Source organism: Typopeltis vanoorti, chromosome 3 (assembly GCF_054136105.1).
Source record: "Typopeltis vanoorti isolate ZY-2024b chromosome 3, IOZ_Tvanoo_1.0, whole genome shotgun sequence".
Classification (NCBI taxonomy): Eukaryota; Metazoa; Arthropoda; class Arachnida; order Uropygi; family Thelyphonidae; genus Typopeltis; species Typopeltis vanoorti.
Window position 1 is genome coordinate 116,273,900 of NC_143551.1, and position 27,045 is coordinate 116,300,944.

General features: G+C 34.4%; 1 protein-coding gene across 1 annotated transcript in view; it reads right to left on the minus strand.

The window, feature by feature from the left end:
- Positions 1–27,045, minus strand: part of LOC150108493 (thioredoxin reductase 1, cytoplasmic-like) — a 158,395-nt gene that overhangs the window by 27,863 nt on the left and 103,487 nt on the right. The window contains exons 9-14 of the mRNA XM_090415906.1: positions 24,208–24,433; positions 18,658–18,750; positions 18,495–18,571; positions 7,242–7,395; positions 4,657–4,764; positions 572–667 (exon numbers count right to left, since the gene is read on the minus strand). Coding sequence (XP_090272032.1) covers positions 572–667; positions 4,657–4,764; positions 7,242–7,395; positions 18,495–18,571; positions 18,658–18,750; positions 24,208–24,433 — 754 coding nt within the window. The remainder of the gene's footprint in view (positions 1–571; positions 668–4,656; positions 4,765–7,241; positions 7,396–18,494; positions 18,572–18,657; positions 18,751–24,207; positions 24,434–27,045) is intronic.

Genomic DNA, 27,045 nt, shown 5'->3' on the forward strand with positions numbered 1-27,045 from the left:
TTGCTAATTGTTTCACATGCCATTTTTACTTATCTTTCATTTCCTATTCTGTTAAAAGTAACCATACTATTTTAGAATCAACAAGTAATAAACTTGTTAGTAATCCCAGACACATGACACTGATGTGCTTATAGGTCCTTTGACCTCTTGTGTATGAGATCAATTAAAAAAAAAAAGAAAAAAAAGAAACTTATAACTGACACTAGAAAAACTCGTGGCTTTGTCAGGGTTTTATAGTAAGCATAAAAAATATAAAAACAGGCACCAACAAAGTTCTACTAATGCTGACAAATCATTATAAAAGAAAATAAATTGATTCATCCTAAATATGAATGTGAAGTTGAGTTCCATGTGTTAGTTGTCATCAGGAAAAGACTGGAGAGTATTGTTTTCAAAACTGAAATCCAATATGCAAGGATTTAATGAGATTACCAGATGTCATTTAAGTTCTTGATTTTACACAAGACTTCTAAATGAATCCATTACTGTTATCCATTCTGATAAGACTGTTGAATAGAAATCAAGGACTCAGATTAAAATATGATAAATGTGAAATATGAAAAATACTCACATTTTCAGGAATTAAGCATAAAAGTTTCACATAACAAGAATTTTCATTCTTCTTAGGAAGAGTCCATTCCAGAGGCATCAGATTAGTGTGATAAATCTAAGGAAACAAAATTAATTTTTAAATTAAATGAATATTATAATATTATAGAAAACAAAACATTATAAAAAAAATTACAAATCAATGCTATTAATATTGAAATTTGTTGTCAGTTTATTTTCCTGTATCTTAAAAAAAAAAAAGTCCCAGTGATTCAAGATATAAGTATTCAAGAATCTTTGAAAGGTACCTGTCACATGCCTATAAACAATAAATTACACGATAGCTGTTCATGCTTTCAAGCTGCACTGAGCATTCAAACTTGGGTCTTTCCAGCCAGAGAGTGAATGCTATATTATCCTTGCAACTACACTGCATTAGTACTAGAAGGTACCACAGCCAGGTTTCTTCCCTGACTATTAAACCAACTAATTTCAATTTAAAGTTAATAACTCATTTCACTAATGACTAATTACAGAAGATTTACAAGGCTAAGACTTTAGAAAATTATCAAAAAGATATTATTATTACGTGTTTCCTGGCGAAACTTCATGTTGAATCATTTTGTTTCGATTTATTATACAGAGAACAAAAATCGCCAGCCATACTTATGTTTATCCAGATACTAATGGAAGCAGTACACCATGAGAAGGTGAGGATTGCATGTTGAGCAGAAGTCCAATCACAGTTCTTCAGCTTTGACCCTTAAACCTTTAATTAATCTCATGGGGTCTATTTGATCCTAGCCATCATCCAAGTTCAATTTCTGACAAAACCAATGATGAATTTTTGTTGCAATTTCGAGTAACTGAGTTTCTTGCTGCCCCTGAGTCAAATCAGTCACATACTGGCTGTTGGCACAATCAGTTGTGGAGTAAGGAGCAATTTCTGATGTTCTGACCTCGTGCACCTAATTATGTAACAAAAAAGGCATGACTAATTAAGGGTAGTAACTCGCACCCACCCCCAATGCCAGAATTGCAGGAAAGACTCAAAAGACTCTGGGCAGATTGATATAGCCATATTTGTCAACTCCACAAGGCTAGATACTTCACCTTCAATTGAAAAACCCTTACAGCAGCTGTTCATGCTTTCAAACTGCTCTGAGCATTCAAACTCAGATCTTTCCAGCCAGAGAGCAAATGCAATATTATCTATATAACTACGTACCTATGCAACTATGCTGCATACGTACAAGAAGGTACCATATTAGGTGCATTAGAAAAATCAAAATAAGACCCAACAATTAGGAAAAATTAGTCAATAGGAAATTACTAATAATGTAAACTCCTCATGTAGTACTATAATAGCCTACACACCATTAAGGGTACAGCTTAGGAATTCATGTGAATGAATTATTTTAAATGATTAAATTTAAAAATTTCTACAAACTTCATTTTCTGGTATATAGCATTCAAAGGGTGTAGCAGATAGCAGACATTATGATAATCCAACACTATTTCATGTTTCCTACAAGCTTCATCCAAATCGATCTATTAGATTATTCTTATTTGATCAGCTCATCTTTTCAAGTGCTCCTAAGTGCAGTGCATCAACCCATACTATATATCAATTCTTTTCCTGCCATTTTTGCTTGAAACACTTGCTTTCTTTTAATCTTTCATTTCCGTTTTGTTAAGTGGCAATACAAATTAGGTTAGCTCTGTTTATGCATTCTTGAAGATTATTAATATCAAATTCTTTTCTGTTATCTTCATTTTCAATGTGGTTCTGCCATTGATGCTGTCTGTTCAATTCAATTATTCTCAAACTCATCTCAGTGGTTGGCAGTCATTGGTCAACCAAATTATTTCTAATCCAGTTCACAATCCACAATCAGAAACAAGATTGAACAGAAATTGTATAATGCTAGCTTGCTGTTTGCCAATTTTTCTTTTCTTCCATACAGATTTGTTCAGAAGGCTCTCTGCCATACCAGTTTTGCTTATCCTACTGCTTATTTCCATGTTCAATTTACCCTCTTCACTAAAAACTGTCCCTAATAACAGAAAATACAGTTGTTTTCTACTTTACCTACTAACCTATTTTACTAACCTGCTGATTTTAACACAAAATCTTGTCATACCAATTTATTTAGTCAGAAATGATTGCAGGCTCTTTACAAAATAAAGAACCAAGTTTAATCACTTTTTCACGGGTATGTCCACCTTTGGCTCTGATCACCTCCTGTTACCCTATGAGGAAGGCTTTCCACCAATGTGCAACAGACATTAGGTGGAATTTGTCTCCATTCCTCCATCAGAGAAGCACTGAGTTCAGCGACACATCAAGGATACGCTGCTCTAGACCTCAATTGGCACTCCAATTAGTCCCACAGGTGTTCAATGGGGTTGAGGTCAGGACTCTGGGCAGACCAGGGCAATCATTTAACACCCATCTCCTCATACCATTCCATAACTGCAGCTTTGTGGCATGGGGCACTGTCATCGTGACAGTAACATGGGTCTGTTCCATAAATACTCCACAGTGTAGGCAGCACCTGATTATCCAGAATATCAAGGTACTGAGCTGCTTTCATGGAACCACAGACAACAACCAGTGGTCTTACTCCAAACCAGCTGAATGCACCTCACACCATTACTCCTCCATCACCAAACTTTTACTATGGGTACAACAGACCATAGTAATAAGCATTAAGCAGGCTGTCCCCACACCCTGTCATCAGACTGAAAAAAAAACAGGTGAACCTTGATTCATCACTCCAGAACACCATTTTCCAGTTCACACATGCTCTGCACCAGGCCAGACGAGCCACCATGTTTGTTGTTGTGATGTTCAGTTTGTGTGCCACTGCTCTTTCATGGAAACATAGTAAATGGAGTTTTTTTTCGTACAGCATTAGTGCTCACCATGATGTTACTCATGGTGAGCACTAATCATCATGGATGGTCTGTGCCGAATGTAGCTGGTTTCTGCGTGCCACGCATTTTAACATCCTCCTGTCCCTGTCAGTCATTTCTGGTAGTTGTCGTGAGTGTTTTCTTGCACTAGTGATGCCAGAACATCTCCATTTGTTGATCATCACCAACTGTTGATTTTGGATGCTTCATTTGGGCAGCAATGGCACGTATGGACGTGACAGCCCACGATGCCACCCATCTCGAAGTCACTGAGTTCATGTCATGTTGCCATACCATATGTATTCAACTGCTATGATGAAATACTGTTTCCTTCTATCTGTACACTGTTTTTTATGTTATTAACAAACCTAGAATGTTCCATACTTCAATAAATATTATTTTCTCATGATTCTATTTAATGTAAATAACAGATTTTGGTCATCCCTAATTGGCTTAAACACATTTTATCCATTTTTCCTTTACCTTTTCTTAGCTTTTTCCTCAAAGGCAAGACAGCTTCCATCAAATCTTTCCTGAAACACTCAGAAGAAAAACTCCTGTATAATTGATTTTTTCTTTATTTTTATTTTTTTATACCTATGCATTAAAAAGCTCTCTAATCAGAGATACCGTCTAAATTACATAATGTAGCAAGTAAACTTTTTATGGTGCTATATTTCAGTATTTCAGATTTAACTATCTCCAATAGATTCTATTTACATTTCTGGTTTCTTTCTTGAATGTTTTCCTCCAGGAAATTTTCTACTACTGTTTATTAAGTGTTACACCTCACTTTGCATAAAGTAATTGGTCAACCAAATTATTTCTAACCCAGTTAACAATCCAGTCAGAAAAGATCAAACAAAAATTGCATAATGCCAGCTAGAAATTGTATAATCTATAAAAGCAGAATATCTCATCTTTGGTTTTTATATCACTAGTGTTGCACTGATCTGTAATGGAAGTTGACCAACACAAAAAATTCACCAGGAAAATCAGGCAAGTATCTGGATTTTTTTAAAATTCAAAATACAGCAGATTGCTATAGGACAATATTGATCAAAAGGACAATTAAACTGCTAATATGAATTCAAGTCTATTCATTTTTTTTTTTTTTTTACACCTTAACATAATATATATTATATATATACAACTATACATATGTATGTATAGTTGTTTTAAACTTACTTCAATATTTTCTTCTCCAAACTGTTCGATGGCTGCTTCTTCTGAATAGCCTATACAACCATATTCCAATGGAGTAAACACTGTAGTAGGTACATTGATGTAGTCACACTGAAACAGATAGCATGCAATTAGAACTTAAATATTTAAAGAAACATTTACAAGTAAATAATTTTGAAACCAATTATGGGCATGTCCTGCAATAACAGCTGTCAAGCTAAGGTTGTTTGATAGTAACTTGAAATCTACCACAATGAAAGCTTTTTAAACAGTGATGAATATCATCCTCAAATTCCTGATATGTACCCTCAAAGAGTGTACAGGAATATGATAGTATTGACGTAAACTTTTCATGTAGTACTTCCTATTACCAATAAATCTCCAAATGAATCTCATCTGTCAGGAACTTGAATATCGTCAGATATTATGTTTTGGCCTTCTAAGGCACTTTTTATGATATCAGTTTAACTAGTTTTGTTCTGAGTCTTTCTCCTACCATCCTGACAATAAACACTTGTTTTGCTAAACTTCTCTTTCTTGTTCTGTTTAAGAGACCATATCACCTGAGATTAGATCTGCTTGCACATATTGAATACTAACAATGTCATGTCCCTTCCTAATATCCTCATTTTCAATACGATTTTGCCACTGATGTGATACCATCTATTCACTCCCCTAATCTTTCTCAGAACTCATTTGTAGTCTCTGGTCTTTGACCAAGTGTTATTTCTAGCTCAGCTGTCAGATTCACAAGTTAAAATTGGTTTGAACACTGTTTTGTATATAGCTGGTTTCAGAGTTTTGACTAGAGCCTCCATAGCTCGGTCAGTACAGACGAAGCCCTTTGGTCGGAAAGACCTGGGTTCAATTCCAGTCTATGATGTGAGGAACTTTTATCTGATCTCTTTTGACTAAAGGTGAGTTAGCCAGTCTCATATGGAGGTAGAGGGTTTTTTTTGTTCCTCAGAACAGGCAAACACTAGCCCCATGAACACACACACACACACACACACACACACACACACACACACACACACACACACACACACACACACACACACACACACACACAGAGATCTACAGTCAAAAAATACATACTTAGAAGTACCTCATTGGAAGGCACAACCTCAAATGGTCCTAAGGAGACGGATGGAGAGAATTGGGAGAACCCCACACGATAAACAATTAAACAGAATTTTGACTAATTTCTCTTATTTCATATAAATTTATTCAGTTGACTTCCAACCATACCAGTTTTGCTAATTCTGTTGTCTATTTCCATATTTAATTTACATCTTCACTAAAAAATTGGGCCTAAATAGCTGAAATGTTCTGCTTTTTTGTTTTAGGTTCTCCATTCAGAATGCAGTTCACAACATTTCTGCTTATTTTCATTCTTTTTATTGTCAATTTTCATACCAAATGTATTACAGCAGTTATCAGTAGAATAGAGAATCCTGCAGACTTGTACTGAATTTATTTAACATCAACTGCATAAAGGCCTGAGTTGAATATCTCTGCATTTGATATCAGGTTTAAAAGCACTTTCCTTCACAATGTGATCCATATAAATGATGAATATAAGAGTGGAAAATGTGCACCTTTGCCTTACATCTGATTTAGCATCAAACCACTATCTTCCTGTACCTCCATTTCTAACTTACAACTCAAAATACAGACTATATATATATATATATATTGCTTGATATAATGTCCCATTTACCCCATATAACTGCAGCATTTTCAAAATGCATTCCTCTTGGCAGCTTGTCATATGCCTTTTTCAGATCTACAAAACTTAAATACAGATCTTTGTTATATTCCTATGATTTCTCAATTATCAGTCTGAAAGTGATCCTGACAACTGCTTTGCCTGATTCCAGCTTGTTCTTATCCAGGTTTCTCTTCATCAATTTTTCTTAGCCTTTTCTTCTCAAATCTATCCTGAAACACTTAGTTGGGAAATTCCCCTGACATCCCCAAATTGTCTTATTTCCCCTTTTTTTTTTTTTTTTTTACAGATGTGATATGAGAACTATACTCTCCTATCTGCAATTCAATCCTCTGACCAGGTCTTCTGAATTATACAGTAGCCACTATAAAACTTCAAAGTTCCAAATTTGAGCATTACTGGTCAAATATCATTCACTCCAGCTTTTTTTTCAATATCCTTGATATTGAAAAAAAAATCTTCCTGATATTTATCTTCTATGTTCTTAACAAAGTCTTCCATGACTTTTGTTTAGCTAGTTTTACACACTGTTTTGCTTTCTTACACTTTTTTTCTGCATTCTCTTAGAGCATATGCTGACTTACTTATGAGAACTTTCAATATGCTTTTTTCTTTTTCGTAGATTGCTCTTTTACTTCAGTACACTATGAGTTCTGTTTCTATCCTTGCAGACAATTTCACCACATGCTTTTCTTCAAAAAAGGAGCATTATGGTAAAATCTAAAAGAAAATAACATTTTCTTGATTTTATGTAAATGTATTCAAGAATTATCAGATTATCAGTTCTAAATTAACATAGTATATTTTATAAATTTCTTTTATAATGAAAATGTAATAAAATGACAAACAGAAGTACCTGAATATCACTATTCCCATATAATCGCCTAGCGAGTAACTGTCCTGCTTCAATAGCAACCGGTGTAAGCTCAGGTGCTCCATCTACAATGTCACCTATTGCATAGACATGAGGAATGTTGGTCTGTTCATACTGTACCGGTATCCTTCCATTTCTAATGAAAAAGTCAAAAAATGTAATCCATTCAATATAATTAAAACATACTAAAAAATAATTAAAGTTAAAATGTTAATTCATTGAAGAATTAATCATAAATGTTCACAAGAATAATACTTGATGGGAAGCAAGTTATGTGTATATACTGGATGATCCAAAAGTAACAGAAAAAGTAAAAATTCAATAATTCAAAAAGTATAGACAGCAGAATGATGCGGTTTTCACAGAAATGACACAAAAAAAAACAAAAAAAAAACATGGGATTTTTTTTAATAACGAAAAATTTTATTACCAGAATAGTTACATTTGCCACCGACAAGTGGCGCTTCGGTTGTGGTAGTAGTTTGTGTAGTGGCGCAGCACAGTTCGCAACGCAGCTAGGATTACAAATGCTCAATGTGATGGCCATCATTCATGAGAATGGACGTCAGACGTGGCACGACACCCTGCACAGCATCGAAGAGGGGTTTCAGCTGTAATTCCTGTCACATGATGGCGAATAGCTTCTTTCAACATGGCCAATGACGTCGGCCGACCTCTGTACACCCGTGACTTCAAGTAGCCCTATAACCAAAAGTCACAAGGTGTAAGGTCTGGAGATCTTGGTGGCCATTCGTGCGGGAAAGAGCGACTGAGGACACGATCATAGCCAAATGTCGATCGCAGCAGGTGCTGGACACGACCTGTGATGTGCGGAGGTGCTCCATCCTGCATGAATGTTACACTATGGAGCGCTTGCCTCTCTTGCACATTCGAAGTTCTGATAATACAGCTTAACTAAAAGTGCTTTATCTCATAACGATAACATGCCTCACCTTCGCAGAACGTTTAACTTCAGTAATAAATGTTAAATGCTGAAAGTTTAACTTCAGTATTCACTACATCTGAAATTTACGTACCTCATGGTTTAAATAGTGACAGGTAGCAGCTCCAGGACAGGTACAGCACCACCAGTCGGTGACAAATGTAACTATTCTGGCAATAAAATTTTTCGTTATTAAAAAAAATTCCATGTCTTTCTGTGCATTTCTGTGAAAACCGCATCGTGCTACTGTTTATACTTTTCGAATTATTGAATTTTTATTTTTTCTGTGACTTTTGGATCACCTGGTACATTAAGCAGTCTCACCCATAATATTCTGGTATCTATTATTACACTAGTACTGTAGGTTAAAGGTAGCAATAAGCTGAAGTGGAAAAAAAATTATGTTTGGACTACAATTTTTTTCTACTTCATGCCTTCAGATATAGTGATAGGGATGCCATATAAAGTAATGGAAATTCCACTTACTTGGTCAATGACAGAAACAAGATTTGTTTTCAACAATGGAATATCATTTTTATTCTAGATGAAAGCTATTACTATCATTATACCATTCATTTTAAAAATTTATGGAATTTACAACTGTGTTAAAAAAAAACTTTTTTATTATCCCGACGTTTTGTTCTTCATATCAAGATCATCATCTGGAGCATACATCAATATACAAGACAAGCTGAGTAGAATAACATGTGATTTGAACACATGTTATTCTACTGGCTTGACTTCTAGTGAAAAAAAAAAAAGGGTGCAGATGATCTTTAAAGATGAATTTAAAATTATCTTTAATACTTTCCAAAAAAGTGGATACAGCCAAAACACTATTAACAAAATTTTCTACAAAACCTCAATAGAAAACAAAGACAAACCAGACTACAGTAAAACTATAACCATTCCCCACATTAAAGGAACATCAGACAAAATAAACAGAGTACTACAAAAATATAACCTCAAAGCCAACTTTAAACCTCCTGCAAAATTAAAAAGCTTACTCAACTCATCCAAAGACCCACTCCCTCCACTAGCCCGCCCTGGAGTATACCGGATTTATTGTACTTGCAACATACCATATATAGGAGAAACAGGACGCACAATTCCTATCAGACAAAAGAACATAAACGACACATTAAATATAATAATTATGGTGAAGCTGGCCTTTCTGATCATGCCCTGAATTCCTTACACAGAATTGACTGGAAAACCACTAGCTGTCTACATCGCACTAAAACATGGTATGAACGAAAATTCAAGGAAGCATGTGAGATTATTATCAACCACCCCAATCTGAACAATAATGATGGTCTAAAAATCCCAAACATATGGAAGGTATATATTCGACCCATGGAACGTTCTTCACTAAGAACAACTATAAACAGGACTGTAGAAAATCCAGTATCTTAAAAACAAAAATAAGAATTGTAATACTAAAAATAGGACATCACTGTTTCTGAAAGAAAACCATCTGAAAGAATGTTTATTCCTGTCATCGTAAATAGAATTTAGCTTGATGTAATTTTTTTTTTTCAATAGAGGTCACGCCAGTAGAATAACGTGATCAAATCATTGTTTCTTTAGCTTACATAATGTAAGCTAAAGAAACAATGTAACTCAGCTTGTCTTGTATATTGATGTATGCTCCAGATGATGATCTTAACGTGAAGATTGAAACGTCGGGATAATAAAAAAAGTTTTTTTTAACACGGTTGTAAATTCCATAAATTTTTAAAATGAATGCTGATCACCTTGTAACTCTAAAAGAAAGGATCATTATACCACTTTACCAAAGAGTAAAAAGTACCAATTAAAACGAAGTCTATAAATGTTTCTTTACAAATATCATATATCCACCAAAGAATGGTTACATTATTTAGATGATGTTTAGATTACAAAGTAACAAAAAAATTAAATGAATATTACAGAATATTACAAAAAACAGAAGACATCCTAAATAAATTATGGAATTTATTTACGGTGGCAATAAATATTTATTAAGAGCAAAAATTTTGTTCTAGTTTCAACAGTTAAAAAGAAAATACAATAGAGTGAAAGATGTAACTAACTGCAAGAAGAGGCCTTGATCTGCATTCAAGGATTCAAGGAGAGGACACTGAAATTTATTATCAATTAATTATTTAACACAATGGTAAGGAGTACTTAGTAAGATAACTTCCCAAAACTAGAAAAGTAATTTCTCTTCAGGCTAGAAAGCTGAAGCCCACATTCATCATTCTAACCTGAAGAGAAATTACTTAAATTCTATGTTTAATAGATATGATGTGAATGACAAGATCTGACTTATCAGAATTATGGATTTAGATGTAACCTGAATGTTCTTCTAAGCATAATTTGAACAAACTGATGCCACATGAGGAAGAGATTCCATAAACTGGATAGGATGATATTTTTCCTTAGAGCATATGAAATAATTTAGTTTGTGAAATGGAAAGAGATTTGAAGTGATCTGGTGTAGAAGTCTGGCTAACATTCCAGACACCTTTTATATAAAGAATGTAGACTCTAGAAACTTCCTCTAAAGAAGGAATGGGATGATGGCTAAAATTATCAATGACTTTGAGTGATAATGTTAGGATTATTGCCACTAGAAATGAAAGCAGCTTTAATGCAAGGATCTTTATGAGAGTTAAAGAATGTCATTCATAAATTTCAATTTACAAAGTAGAATAGTTAGTTCCTCCAGTACTCATCTTGATATCAAATCTGTTAATATTTCAGACAGGCCATTAACAGATGAAATTTCAGTACTATCTAAAGGTTTAGATTTCACAGTAGCTCTGAAAACCCATTCCTGTTATGGAGTACACATTTAATACTAATCAAGGCCTTTGTAATGTCCCATTATCTTACTGCAAATAGAATCCAATTTGAAGCTGCTTTTATTATGTTTAAATCTGTACCTCCTTGTGCCAATAACTAAGTAGAAATGAATTTGACTCTTTTAAATGTAACAATTTAATCATAAGAGCTGATAAAGATTGTGCTGTAGCTATACAGGACAAAAATTATTTTGGCAAGCTCAACATTTTATTACATGTTAATTCTACATACTACTGCATTTCTCAAGATCTTACAAAATCACAAATAAGTAAATAAACTAAATAACCTTCTAGATAAAGTACATACTTGGGATGATGACACAATCAACAAGATTTGAGTTCATCATGTAGCTCCAAGACTATGCCTTCCAAAGATCCATAAAGAAAATGTTCCATTAAGACCTACTGTAGATTCTTTCTGGCAGTGCTAAGTACAACCTTTCCATACTTTTGATGTAAGATCTCTCATTTAATAAATATTCTCTACTGGTTAAAAATTCAGCAAATTTTAAGAACAAGACTACCAAGAGATAGTTTAGTTTTGATAGTTTCTCACATTATACAAATATCCCTTTTATACTTCAGAGTTGTTATGCAAAGATTTCCCTCCATGTATTAAAAAACAATTCAACTTTGCTATAAACATGAGATACTTTTCTTGCCACAATAAATTTTACAAACTGAAGGTACAGGTAACCCTTGAAACACTTGACCAAAGACTAGAGACTACAGATATGAGAGTCCTGAGAAAGATTAGAGGCGTGAACAGATGGCAATATCATATTAAAAACGAGAATATTAGGAAAGAACTTGACATTGTCAGCATCCAGGAATGCGTTAGCAGAGCTAATTCCAGCTGGTATGGTCACTTAAACAGAATGGGCGAGGAAAGGATTAGCAAAACAAGTGTTCTCTGCCAGGCTGGCAGGAAAACGACGCAGAGGAAGACCAAGATATAGATGGATTGATATGGTACAAAGTATCTTAGACTATAGAAATATAAAATCTGATAATGTTGGAGTCTTGACAAGAAACAGACTGATTTGGAGAAAAATTGTAGATAGTAAGTTAGTAATGATGTAAATTTTTCATGTAGTACTATCATATCCTGTAAACCCCCTTGAGGGTACAAGTCAGGAAATTGATGATGAAACTCGGGTTTGCCAATCAAAAGGGCATCATCACAACTGCTGATTAGATATGTTCAAAAATCTATTAATTTGAATTATTTCTCTCCTAAAAATGTTGAAAGTTGAAAATGGTATAAATTTAAATCAAGTCTGTGGTTTCACAAATTTTAAGCCTAGTTCCAAGATTAGGTTTTCTATGTGAGATTAGGAATACAAAGTTTTTGGACAGTGACCAAAAGAAAATAAAATTACTTCATAATAAAATAAAAAAAAGCATATAGAGAGACTAAAAGAGACATCATGCTTAGTGTTCTGAATAGTTATTTATTCAGAAGTGCCTCATAAATAATTCAGCAATTTTTTTTCAATCTGCATATTGGAACTAGAGAATAATGCTAAAACAGAATGGAAAAAAACTAATTCAGTCTGTCTTGTCTTACGTAAATTTAAAACAAATTCAATATGCAGTAATAACAAGGAAATTTACTTAGTCATTAAAATTTGAAACTTATACCTACTAGTTTCATATACCTACGAAGAACTGGTGGCTTCATCATCATTTAATAAACATCAAAAATATATAAATAGATAACAAAGTTGTCCAAACGTTGAAAACTGTTACAAGGAAAATAAATTCATGCTAACAAATAAATGTAAAGTTGCATGGCACACAATAACTGATCTACCTGTCTGAAATAATTGCCTGCCATACATTTAGATGAACATAAAACTTATATCTGCAATCACGACTATGGTCAATCTGGTCTTGCAGAACATGTATTGGATATCATTCACAAGATCTTCTGGAAGAAAACCACTATGCTCAATCACAGTAAATTTAAAAAATAAAACCATTTTTGGAATCTGCAGCAGCACTCAGAAATTAACCTAATTTAAACAAATATAGGTGTATAAAACTTACCAGAATTTGGGAAACAATAATCATCAGAGGTCCCAATTTACATCCTAGGCTGCCTACAAATGCTCACAGAGAGCTAACTACCTAGATAGAGCTTTATTGAGTATCGTGTTGTCTTTGTCTGTGTGTGTTATGTGTTATTTTTACACCCTGAAGAAGTCTCGGTGACTGAGATGAAATATTGGAAGCATTAAAATTAGTTTCCAATCCTTTCTTAGTGGTGTCAATACTCCCATCAAACCTCCAACATATCCACCCAGCACTTAAGCCTTAACACATGGATGTTGAATGATTTAATAAGTGATTTCTATATATTGTTGGATTCTGATTATGTAGATATTAGAGTAATTATTATTTGCTTCAGAATCCAACATGATCTTCCATCACAAAGGCTACATTTGTAAATATTAATTAATGTAAATAACTTAAATTATAATTTGATATCATGTAATTACCTTAATTATATCTAATATTTAATTGTTTAATCAAAGATGTGTGTTAATAGTAATAAGATTCTGTATTAAATATTATTAAGATATTTTATTTATTGTTATGTCAATATTATAAGAACTTGTATTTGTAATTTAACTAGGCATTTATTGAAATGCAAATATTCTATTTATTCTCGTTTGTGAAAGTTTAACGTTATGTAATAACTGAATGTAGTGGTATAACCTTATGTAACGTTAGCGAAAATGTTTACGTTTATTTGTTGTCATGGAAATGCGTGCAATAAATGAGTGCGAGTGGAACAGAGCGAGGGCTGGAAAAAGAATAATAAAAAAATATAAGAGGTAACAAGACAGAGTTGGGACGGAAACTTGGAAGTGAAAGGAAGCAAGGGCATAAACTAGAGAAGTAGAAGTAAATGAAAGGTTCTTAAGGGCAGGAGTTAAGAGGATAATTTTTATAAGTGAGCAAGGATGAAGTGAATTTTATAGTTAGCTGAAAGTGAAGCCAGCAGTAATAATAAAAGGGAAATTGATGCTGTAATCGGATAATATAAAAAGCTGGATGTTCAAGGAAGAATTCTGAATAAACCCAGTTGGTCTAGAATTGCGGCTTATTTCCGATTTGCCCTAAGGAGAACCGCACAGTGTTTTAATTAGTTTATGAGTGGTAACAAGGATAGTTGAAGTACCCTGCAGTCGATGTCTGGATTTCTGAAGCGCGATTGATAGTGTTTTAATTATAACTGTGGATAAGTCTTGTAGATGCGTTCTTAAGTGAAATAAAAATAATTTAAAAGTTTGCTCACAATGTATTTGATGTACTAGGAACTATCTCCGGTAAGGACTATCTTAATGTATTATTTCAATGCTTGAAGAATTGAGTGTTAATTACGCTACGCTTAACCTAACCTCAACTGTGGAAACTCTTCGTGATTGAGAGTTGAAGTTAAGAATTGTTAGAGAGATATTTTCAACTATTAGTGCGATATTTTGAACTTATAGCATGACTGAGAAGTGTGTGAAAACTGATTAGATAGGAAGTTCTATTATATTTATATATGTGTAGGAACTTTGTAACTCAGAAGCTGAGAAAGTGTATGTGAAGGCTTGGAAGGTTGAACTAATGTGATTGACTTGGCTTAATGTTTGACTTGTTTTTATTGTTTAAATTAGAAGTAGAATTTATGTATGTGTTATATAGCTTATATTAAATGTTTGTTTTTGTTAATCAAAAGTTGTATTTTGCCTGAATCTCTTTTATTGCACCATTCATAAAATATTCAAACCAAAGCGGGTTAATTAAGTAAGTCAAATATACTCGGCCAGTATATATATTAAGGAGAAATAGTTGAGGGTTGATTTTTCTTCAATTCTTGAACTAATTCAGATATAGAGTGGCACAGTCTTTAAATATAAATTTTCTCTATATTTGAATTAGAAACCAACTAGCAACTATTTTTAGGTTAAGAACATCGTAGTAAATAACACGTCGGATCCAAGGTACAGATTAAGACGAAGTAGGATCCAACAATATCACTTAACAGTTCTTGGTTTTTATTCAGTGATCTGCATGAATGATTGATTGCAACTGATTGCTTTAGAACAGGGGTTTTCAATCTGGTTGTGGTCATGGACACATTGAGATTGGGAAGAGAGTGGTAGGCAACCAATATATATATATATATATATATATATTTTTTTTTTTTTCTATGAAAATTTATACTTGCTTATCATGATAACAATTAGCAAATTAATTCACAATGAAAGTAGGATAAATACACATGTATAACATATTTTATACAACTAAATTAAACCATCACACAATACCAAAAGCATTTTGCTTTACTCTGGATAAAACAATAGTCTTCTTCCCAATCATTGAATTTATAGGTTTGTTTTTTTTTTAATTTATTTATTTGAATTACTCATTTTAGAGCAAAATTTTTAAAGACAACAAAACAATGTATGGTCAAAGGGTGCTGAGAACACCGGTGAAGTGGTGACACATCCCTCAAGCGCATGGTTGCCAGTAGAACTAAATACATAAAACATATGCACAAAACTGGCACAGGTAACACTCGCACTCACAGACAGAGGAATTACAAAATGTTCTTAATATTAAATTTTTTATGATTTCAATTACTAGGAGAAGACATTTTTTAGTTCTAATTTTATTTTTAAAACAGGAATACATATTCATACTTGAAGTAGAAAAAGCCATCAAAGGCTTAAAATGTGGAAAGGCAGCAGGAGTAGATGATATATGACCAGAAATGCTCAAGTATAAAGGTATAAAAGTCTTACATGGCTGCAAACACCCATAGTTTAGAAGGCCTGGACAGAGGGATGAATTCTAGATGATTGGAGTAGAGCTCTCATAGTACCCCATATATATATATATATAAAAAGGGAAATAAAACTGAATGTGAGAAATACAGAGGTATTTCCTTACTGAGTGTTCCAAGTAAAATTTATGCAAGTATACTTGAGAAATGGTGCAGAAGAATTGAGGAAGAAAAGCTTGGCGAAGAACAAGCTGGATTTAGGCTAAATAGAGGCTGTCAGGATCAGATCTTCACTTGATGACAAATAGTTGAGAAATCATGGGAATATAACAAACATCTGTATTTAAGTTTTGTTGATCTGAAAAAGGCATATGACAAGGTGTCAAGAGAGAAGCTATTCAATATGCTACAGTTATATGGTGTCAATGGAAAATTATATCAAGCAATACTTAGTCTTTATTTGAGTTGTAAGTCAGCAGTTAGAATCGAAGCAAGTACAGGAAGAGATCGTTTAATGTTAAATCTGGTGTGAGACAAGGAAGTACATTATCCCTCTGGTATTCATTATCTATATGGATCACATTATGAAGTGGTATTAAACATGATATCAGAATTGGAGATGTCAATGTCAGTTCTTTGCTTTATGCAGATGATGTTATACTTCTAAATAAATCCGCTACAAGTCTGCAAGATTCCCTGACTAAATCGAATAATTGTTGTAACAGATATGGTATGAAGGTCAGCATTAAAAAACAAAGACAATGAAAATAGAAGGAAACATTGAAAATATCAACTGCATTGTGAATGGAGAACCTATAGAACAAGGAAAATATTTCAGCTACTTAGGCATGATTTTTAGTGAAGATGGTAAATTAAATATGGAAATAGACAACAGAATCAACAAAGCTGGTATGGTAGGAAGTCAATTGAATAAATTCATATGGAATTAGAGAGAAATTAGTCAAAACACCAAATTAGCTGTATACAAGACAGTGTTCAAACCAGTTTTAACTTATGGATCTGAGAGCTGGGTCAGAAGTAAAACACTTGACCAAAGACTAGAGACCACATATATTAGTCTTGAGAAAGATTAGGGGTGTAAACAGATAGCATCAATGGCAATATCATATTAAAAACGAGGATATTAGGAAAGAACTTGACATTCTCAGCATCCTTGGCAGGAAAATGACCCAGAGGAAGACCAAGATATAGGTGGATTGATATGGTACAAAGTGCCTTAGATGATAGAAATATTAGATCTGATAATGTTGGAGTCTTGGCAAGTAACTGACTGATTTGGAGGAAAATTGTAGATAGGAAGTTAGTAATGATGTAAATTTTTCATGTAGTGTTATCATATCCTGTACACCCCTTGAGGGTACATGGCAGGAATTTGATGATGATAAATTTTATTTTTTCCTTTATAAAATTATTTTTTTTTTAAATAAGGCATGGTTGAACACTCCACTCAACAACAAGGTTAGTATTATAAGTATGGTTGGCCAGACTAGATCTTTCTTTTATAATTGACATCTGCAGCACATTCCTTCTTTCTCACCTCCAATCTGTGGAGTGTGTCATATGCAGGCTAAACTACAAGAGATGGAGTTCTATAAACCCCTAGGTATTTCTAGAAGTGTTTACCATCTTTAGGAGACCTCAAGATGCTACAAACAGTTTGCATCAGTTTAAAAGTCATCCTGATGTAATGCCTGAAAAGCGATGCTATTTTAATTGATAGACTGCCAATATATGGAATTGTGATTGAGTCTCTATAATGAATATTCTGGCTCTTGAGGTAGGGTTTGAAAATAAAATTCTGTCAATTTTAATTTTTTTTTGAAATAGCAAAAAAGAAAGAGAGAGAGATCGGGAAGGATGGTTGAAGAGAAGGATAATTTGAGATATGAAAATAATGTCCCATATGAGTAGGCTTATGATACACCTCAAGAGAAACACTATTTTTAGTGATGAGAACCATCAAGGAAAGGGAATTTTCCATCTCTTTCAAGTTCTAATGTAAATTTGATTATAGGTTTGTAAGAGTTAAGAGAATGAATAAATTGTTGCAGATCTGGGAGGTCAATGTTTTCAAATAAAAATATCATCAACATATCTCCACCAAACCACTGGTTCTAAACTCATTTCAGCTAAGGTAGTCTTCTCAAACTTCTCCATAAAAATGTTAGATGATAGAGGATAGAGAGAGTGTGTAGTGCCAACAGTGGAAGAACCAGGCCAATAGCGACATCCACAGTTGTCATACCTTATGAAAGCCCAAAGAGGAAAAACTGCAGATTGATTGACCATGGAATTTAACCAGGGGATGAATGACAGCATTTCTCAGACCACAATCCGAAGTACTCACCTCTGTATGGGCTTTTGAAGTAGGCACTCAGTGCTTATGCTTAATAGTTCATGACTAAACATACAGTTTTTGAGACTGGAAAAACAAGTGGAAAGATACTGCAAAATATTGTTGAATACTTAGTTTTATTATTCAATTAATGCTTCACCATGCTTACTGAATAACTTAAGGAATTAGCAATGTACAATAGAATATAAATTAAATTAAACTTTCATGTCAATTCCTGCTTCTCCATAAATTTAATTTTAATGACCAAGCATTTTGGAAAAAGATTCAAGTATAAACTTACTTAGGATTCATTTGAATTCCAATTGCTTCTAGTCCTATTCCACTTGTACATGGATCACGACCCATTGCAACGAGTACCTAATAAAAGCAAATATGCATAAAGTAATACTCTATAGTAAAAATACATGACTTTCATTAACAATTAAAATGTGAAATATACTCACAGTATTATACTCATCCGTTACTGTTTCTCCTGAATCAACCATCTTGCCTGTTACCTTTAACCTCCCTGGTTGCCCTGCTTCTAGTTGTGTTATCTACAATTGCATAAAAAATTCATTAGTATTTTGAAACTATGACATTAAAAGCAAGTATGAAAATGATGAGCAAATCATAAAGATACTTTTCACAATAATATTCTCTTGTCAAGGCCATTCATTATTAATTTTACAACTAAACAAAAAGAGCTGTTGGTTTGTATATTCTGAATAATTTGTTAGTTATGTATAAATTTTATTTTGCCACTTAAAACAATCCAATTTAAGCCACAATTGTGATCATTCAAATTTCAATAAAGATCACAAAACAGTAAATATTAAAATTTTTCCAGATAAAGTGAATTTCTCCAGATATAGCAACTTAAATATCACTTTGACACCCATTATACATCTTGACTGTTCAAAAATACATCCGGTATGATTTCTTCCACCACAAGAGTTGCCTTTGTGCAATTTGATGTTTCATGCCAGAGAATGATAAATCTAGTCTTGTCTAACCTTCTCTGGTATGGTTTCCTTGTCCAATTCAATTATGTTCACCATCAACTAGCTGTCTTTATTGCTCTTCCATTTCTGAAATTACTATGACCTCTGATTTCATATATCTGAAGTCCAACTTTATAAATAGCAAAAGTCACTTGAAGTAATTGTTTTCCACAACTCCAAATGGCTTTGCTTTTACAATCCCGTGGAGCAGGCAAGAAGCATTGCTAATGCAATGAAGTAATGCAAATCATCCTATCAATCAAAATACCAAATCAACCTCTCCACTCTTCCAGAGAACACTTGATGCTTGTGCTCAAAATAAAGTTATGCAACAAATGCAAAACCACCCTCAACAAATCTGAGATAAAGGACCAAAGGCAGAAAGCTTCTCTTAAACAAATGGCAGTTATGCATTCTCGTCCTTAAGTTAGTCTTGTTGGTGGTCTTTGCACCATTATGGTGCAAAGACCACCAACAAGACTAACTCATTTAATGTTTTTATCTCTTTCACCCAGATGACACTACTGTAACACTCGAAGATAAAAACTGATCTCCTGGCATCATTCTTCATTCTTGCACAGAGATAACTAGGACAAATCACCTCCTACCATGAACAGCAAACTATATGCCACATGTAGGTTTTCACCAGAAATACATCAGAAGAATTTTAAACAATCTGGATATTGAAATCTTCCGTTCTGAAATTAATATCCATCCTGCAGTATCACCATGTAGTTCTGTACTAAGTGAACAGTTTTTATATATCAAATTCACATGCAAGAGGTAAAACCTACAGCACACATTGGCACTATATGTGGGTATGTGATTAAGATGACAGACTGAACCTAGAACCTATGAATTTTTTTTTTTTTTGAACCACTGAGGTTGTAGTCCTTAGGAAAATTTACTGGGGAAAACTGTTTCAAAGCACATGATAGATGGAAAGACGATGAGAAGTCGGTCTGGAGCTGGATAATGAAACACTAACAACCACTTAGTGTTTATGGGCCTGAGGAAAACTGGAAGAATGGTGTACATCAGAAGAGAACAGCACAGCACTAATGAAAATACCTGTAAGAAGCAGCAGGAAGCAGAGAGTATGTCTGAGACATTGACTGAAGTGAGTATGTAAGAAAGGGGGTTATCAAATTAACTGAACTATCTTCTACACAGCACCAAGCATTTGTAGAGAGATTTATTATTATTATTAAGAGAAACTTCCAAGGAGTCAGGGACTCATCGAGTGAGGCCACATACTACACACACCAGCTATGATACTTGTTTGTGAATTCATTCACACTGCTTTCCCACACATCCAATGGCAATCCATTCCAAATCACACACCACTCATAAGAGAAAAATCTAGATCTCACCTTCTTAGCAGCATTCATTCTCAGCTTCCAAGGATGCCTTTGGAAGCTTGCTTGTCATTATCCATAAAATAAATTCCATCAATCGAAATCCTGTATAACCCTTGCAGAAATCTGTAAGTCTCAACCATATCACCCCTCTTTCTCCTGTTTGCTAGTGTCTGCAGTCTACATATTCTCAATCTATTTTCATGATAAGTATTCCACAATCTTGATATCATTTTTAACACTTTCCTTTGTCTCTATCAGAATCACAACAGAAATGAGGAGACTAGACCTGCATGCAGTGGTCCAAGTGAGGCCTTATCAATGACTGGTAAAGAGACAAAATGACATCTTTATCTTTACATATGAAGTTTGTTTAACATTGCAATTATTCTCTGGGTTACATTTCCAATCTTTGCTACATGGCCCCTGAACTTTCTATCTACTAACACTCCAAAATCCATAGCTTGATCTTTGTTTTAGCATAATCCTACTAATATAATACGTCATTGGATATCTAAACACACAAAAGTGCATTACTTTACACTTACTGACATTTATTTCCTCATGCCCACAATTCCAGCTTATTCAAATTATTCTGTAAGTATTGCATATCAGTCACATTCCTGATTATTTTACCTATCTTTGCATCATCTGCAAATAGCTGTATGTTGCCTGTTAAATCCTTCCCAATGTCAATGTACAGATTGAATAACATTAGACCAAGGACTCCTTGTAGTGCACCACTAGTTATTATTTTTTTATTATTAATCTTTGTATTGGTTATGGGCAGTACTACCCTTACGTCACATCCAGACTCGATATAGGCCTAAGCCTTTAACAAGTGTTTTACCCTATGCCTGTTCTAGTTATCATGCTCTGGTGGCAACGCCATGCCACCAGTGAACCCTGTAGGGTCCTCAAGGAAAGAACTTTTATATCTTCTGTGTAAGTTCAAGCTATTTTAAGTCCTTATAATACATGATAGCTATCTGTGCTCCATACACCATATAAAGAGATGGTGGCACCGGTAAACCTCAGAGTTGCCTCATGCTCTTCCCGTATCTTACTAACTAGATCTTGGTTATTCTTATAATAGTTTACCTTATTATTATGGCTATAGACTAGTGGACGCCCTGTTCCCACCACCTGGGCATCAACTACCCAAATGTCACCATCTCTTTTAATCACTGTCTGGCTTACGCAAACCCACGGAGGTCCTATAATGTGATTCCACCGTGGTCTCCCAACCTTTGTTCTTAAAGCAGTTGTTCAGAATGGAGACCACAGTGTCATGCCTCCACACGCAGATCCCATGGGTGTGGAAGCAGCACTAGGCTATATGAGACGATGTCTCGCTGTAGTGGCAGCCAATCCTAGAGTTTGAGTCGTCACTACCCCATCGAGCTGTGCGGGCTCGAGTGGGCAGGACATTGATCCTCGTCCTGGTGAGGTCAATATACTCGAACCCAGGGAGGAGTCTGGTGCCATCCCTTACCCAATCATGCTGGGGAGGCACCAGATATGACTCTTTTAAAGGAGTACCATCTACAGAACAGTGCAGCAGAGATGCCCATCTCTTGTGTTCTCTGTGGGTGCTGACTCAATTAAGGTACCTTGATAATAGGAGCAGCCTTTAGCCTACCTAAATTAATGGGCTATAGAAAGCCTCTCTGCAGATAGGGAAAGAAGATAGTTCTAACTTTGTGATTGTGGACAGCCACAGGCGTGGGATCAGCCATCTAAGTGATGGAATCCCGAGCCAGCCGGTCCTTCACCCTCGAGTGGAAATATGGAGTAGGAGTGTCAGGCAGCAGTCAGAGCCATGGCCTCACGACTAAACAGATAGCCCTGTCCATTCGGGACAGTACCGAGATATATGTCCTACCAAGCACCAATTTGTGGTAAAAGCGAGGTAGGAGATAGTGGGAAAGGAGAAACAGTCTTTGCTGGGGCTTGAGAGGAACTTTCCTCAAAGAGGCAATCCCAGCTTCTAAGATAGAAGGGACAGAAGACCTTCCCTTTGGGGTAAACATGATACTAAGGTATCTCACTTTTCCAGGATGGTCATCAAAGCATGCAACGGCCTTCCATGCAGGGAAAACTATAGTCTCGACCTTAAGCTTCTTGTCACGACCAGGAGACAAGAGCTAAAGAGCAGGACTTCTCTACATTAATAAAAAGGCCTCAAATAGAGAAAAAGTCAACTGTCTGGTCAAGGAGTTCCTGCAAGCCTACCTTAGTAGATGCTATGAGAATAAGATCATCCGCAAAGGCCACAGAATTAAAGGAAAAAGTGCCTAGAGAATAGCCTATATGGCTAGGAAGAGAGTGAAGAAACTCATCTATGACACAGTTAAAGAAAGGGGAAGATAGAGGATCATCCTGGTGAATGAACACCCTGCACTGCGGGAATAGAAGTTGCACAGGACCCTGTAGTGATAGTGATGGAGCTACCCAAGTATAGCTCCATAACATAGGAAAGAAAGGGTTCTGGACATCCAGCAATAGACAGCACCCGAAGGAAAGCAGGAAGGGAGAAGCTATCAAAGAGGCTTTTTGGAGGTCCAGCAAACACCATATATAGAGGCTTAAGGAAATGTTCGGAATCAGAAGAGAAATAAGAAGATATATATTCTCAGCACAGCCGTCCAAAGGGACAAAAGTTCTCTGTCTATAATCATGTTGTATATGTTGCTGAAGTCGTTTAATTAAGATTTTATGAGAGAGTCTAAGTATCACCAGGGAGATGGTAATAGGTCTAAAGTCTGATGAACGGCTTGAAGTTTCTTTCTACGGAATGAAGATAGTTCTTGAACCACACAAGTATGGGGGTATTGCTTTCCTGGAAAGGAGAATGTCCAATAAGTCTTGAAGAATCTTCATTTATAGTCCCTGCAATATTTATGCAAGACAGACAAGCTGCTCAGCTGAAATTTGGATGGGCAAGAATAGTAAAGATTCAGGAAAAAATCAGGCTTAGCCTTTTGTTCACCCATGTATTGCAATACAAACAGCTTGGTTGGTTGGTTGAGAAATAAAGGCTCTACTTTCCAACTTACAGACCATGGATTACGATTTCACTGTGGTATGGGTTTGTCTTTAGGTGGTAATTATTCATTACCCAACCCAAGACCACTACCCTATTTATTTAAACCTGAACCAGTTTGAAAAAGTACTGTTGTGGTCTCCAGAGAAGAATTAGCAGTTTAATTCTTAACCTATCTACCATATTAATTATGCTAGAGGTTTACAATCTTTCATGGAGATGGGACTGACAAACATGGACTGTTATTATATAACAACTTAAGAAAAATGAAATATGAAAATAAATGTCAACCAGGTCAATGAGGCATACATTTGATATCACTCATGTAGATTGTTATATCACCTTATGTTAGTAAAAAAAAATTAACCTTTTGAATAATGCAGAAATATATATATATATATTTAAAGCATTTAATCTGAAAGAAGCAGATCAGAATCTGTGAAATTAGCATACTGAAATAAAATCAAAACAGTTAATGTAAATTTACTGGTTATTTATAAAACAAGGAAAGCGATTAGAAAAGTTTACTGACTGATTATATTTCACAGAAACTTAAATACTTTTAAATTTTAAGATTATAATTATAGCATCTCAAAAACATCCCACCTCTGAAGGAATGCATGGTCTAATAAACTTGATTCCTTCTGTTTGCATATATGCACCTATTCTTTCAGCCATATCTTGATCAAATCCACGGAGAAGTATAGAGCGGACCATAACAGTAACATCGAGACCAATGCCAGATAAAAATCCAGCACATTCTAAAGCAACATACGAGGCTCCTATAACTAAAGTTTTTCCTGGACAGTATGGTAGTGAAAACAAATCATCACTGCAATACATAAATTTTTATTAGCTAATTAATAAAATAAGACTGCTATCACAATTTGTTAATTTTAATTTAAGGTTCATGCATAGATTATGTAACACCTTTCCGATTTTTAAACTCCATTTTTGTCAAATTACCAGAGATCTCAGACTATGATCACAAAAGGTAAATCCAATGAGTTTCTACATTCACTGAAAGCTTGCAAAAATGCAAACAAAAATCACAATTCTCGCTATAGTAAAGGAATGAAATAATTTATGGATGAACCTCTCTCTCTCTCTCTATTAAAACAGTAATTATAGCCAATTCTCACTAAACTGGATAGTTTTTATAGGGTAGAGCAGGGATGACAAACCTATGGTGCACATGCCAAAAGTGATGCATTGGACCCCAATGATAATAATAAAAAAGTAATTTTATGCAAAAAGTATTAACCAAAAACCAATTTGTGGAAAAAAAAACTAAAACTTGGTAATTATTTTAGTGATTTTATTGTTTCATTTACATCTTCTACACACTCACTAACTTGATCCTGACATGCCAAGTGTTAGCAACGACAGTGTGCCACAGGTTTTTGTCAGTTTACAACTGATATTTGTGTGCTACGGAGTTGCAGAATTTTTGCAGTTTTGCACTTCTTCAAAAATTAAGCCTTGTTTTTACATTAAGTTAAGCATTTTGTATTAAATGAGCAAAAGAAAGCATAAGTGTGAATTCAATAAATAGTGGGAAAATGAGTTCTTATTTTTAGCAAATCCATCAGGAAAACTGTTGTGCATTGTTTGTGAAAATATTTCCTCATATAATAAAAGAATGATCTTAATAGACACCATAAAACACAACATCAGACTGAAATAGAAGGAACACTGAAGCTAATGCTTGAGTCATGGAAAGAATGTGATTAAGAAAAAGGAAGAAATCAAAAGAAGACGAAATGTTTGTTAAAAGAAGTTATGAAAGTTTGGCAATGACAGAAGCATCATATGAAATTGCTTTAGTGTTGGTCAAAGTCTTTCTCCAATAAAGAAATTGTCAAGCATTATCTCCAAATATTTGCAAAATGTCTTGATAATAAAAATATCAAAATGGAAGTAGATGAAATTGCTCTGTCAAGGCAAACATATCTGTCATTTCAGAACAACGTACAGATATGAACAAGCATTTTCAGCCACGAAATTGATTATAAACAAAATCAGGTCGTGATTAACTGATTCAAATTTGAAGAATTCGCTGCTGCTCTCAGTAGCTAATTTAATTCCAAACATATAAAGCTTGGTGAAATTAAAACAGAGACTCAAGTCTCATTAAGATGAATAATGTTTAACTTGTTTTTACATTAAATCAATATATCACATCTACATCAACATATTTTTACAGGGAGTTTTTAAGAGTACAAGAGTGGTATGGCATGTCTGAACTAGCATGTGAAAAAATTGAAGCATGGAATGTAAAAGGATGGCCATCCCTGGGTTAGAAGATTACTATAATGAGTTCATTTTAGAAAAGATAATAATGCAAGACTTCGGTACCTGGTTTTTATTGAGGAAGTTCACTAAGCATTTTCTTGTAGTGACAGTTGCACCATTGCACCCAGATTCAGCATTTCACAACAGTTATAAAGAGTTTTGTTGCTTTTATAAAATGGTAGTAGTATAAGGACAATGCATGCTTGTCCAAAACTTATTAGATGACAGGAAAGATCATCCAATACCATTATGAATTTAGGTTTTTGAAGCCCTGCCACATGAGAGGTCATGCCAGAATAACAAGTGATCAAATCATTGTTTCTTTAGCTTACTGTGTTAAAATGTAACTCAGCTTGTCCTTGTATATCTGTATATACTCCAGATGATGACCTTAACATGAAGGTCGAAACATCAGAAAATTAAAATAGTTCTTTATAACAACACAGTTGTAAAGTCCATAATTTCTAAAATGAATGCTGATCATCATGCAACACTAAAAGGAAGGATTCTGATGATTTATGGAGATTCAACCCACAAGTGATGCAATCAATACGGTAAGTGGAAGATTCATGTTTCTGGTTTGATCAATCAACTGGCATTTTTAAAACATTGTAGGGACAGCAATATCATTCTGAATTGCATCAAACTAAAGAGAAAATTTACCTCGACAAAGGCGCAACAAATCGCCTGCAGGTAACAGTAACATAGTTAACCTATCCAACCATGTCTTAAACAAAGATGAACTCTCGCTACTCAGCAAATGTCTAAATTTTGAGCATCCAGATCGATGAACAAACTGGATTTTATTTGTAATATTGAAAGAGACTTGAGATTCATCCCAAATACCATAGCAGATAAAATACATTTAGAAACCGCCAACATTTTAAATATAAATTATAAGAAAACAATAACAAGCAACTTAACGAAACACAAATTAACAGTGGTGAAATCATTAAAATCAAATCCGAACATCGTAATATCTATAGCCAATAAAGGAAGTGCCACCATTATTCTAAACCAAAGCACATATTTAGAAAAAATGAATCTGCTAGTCCAACAATAGTACATACCAACTTGTTAACTACGACCCAACCAATAGAATAAAAAAGAAAACAGAGAAACTACTTAAATCAATTACTACATGGTGTG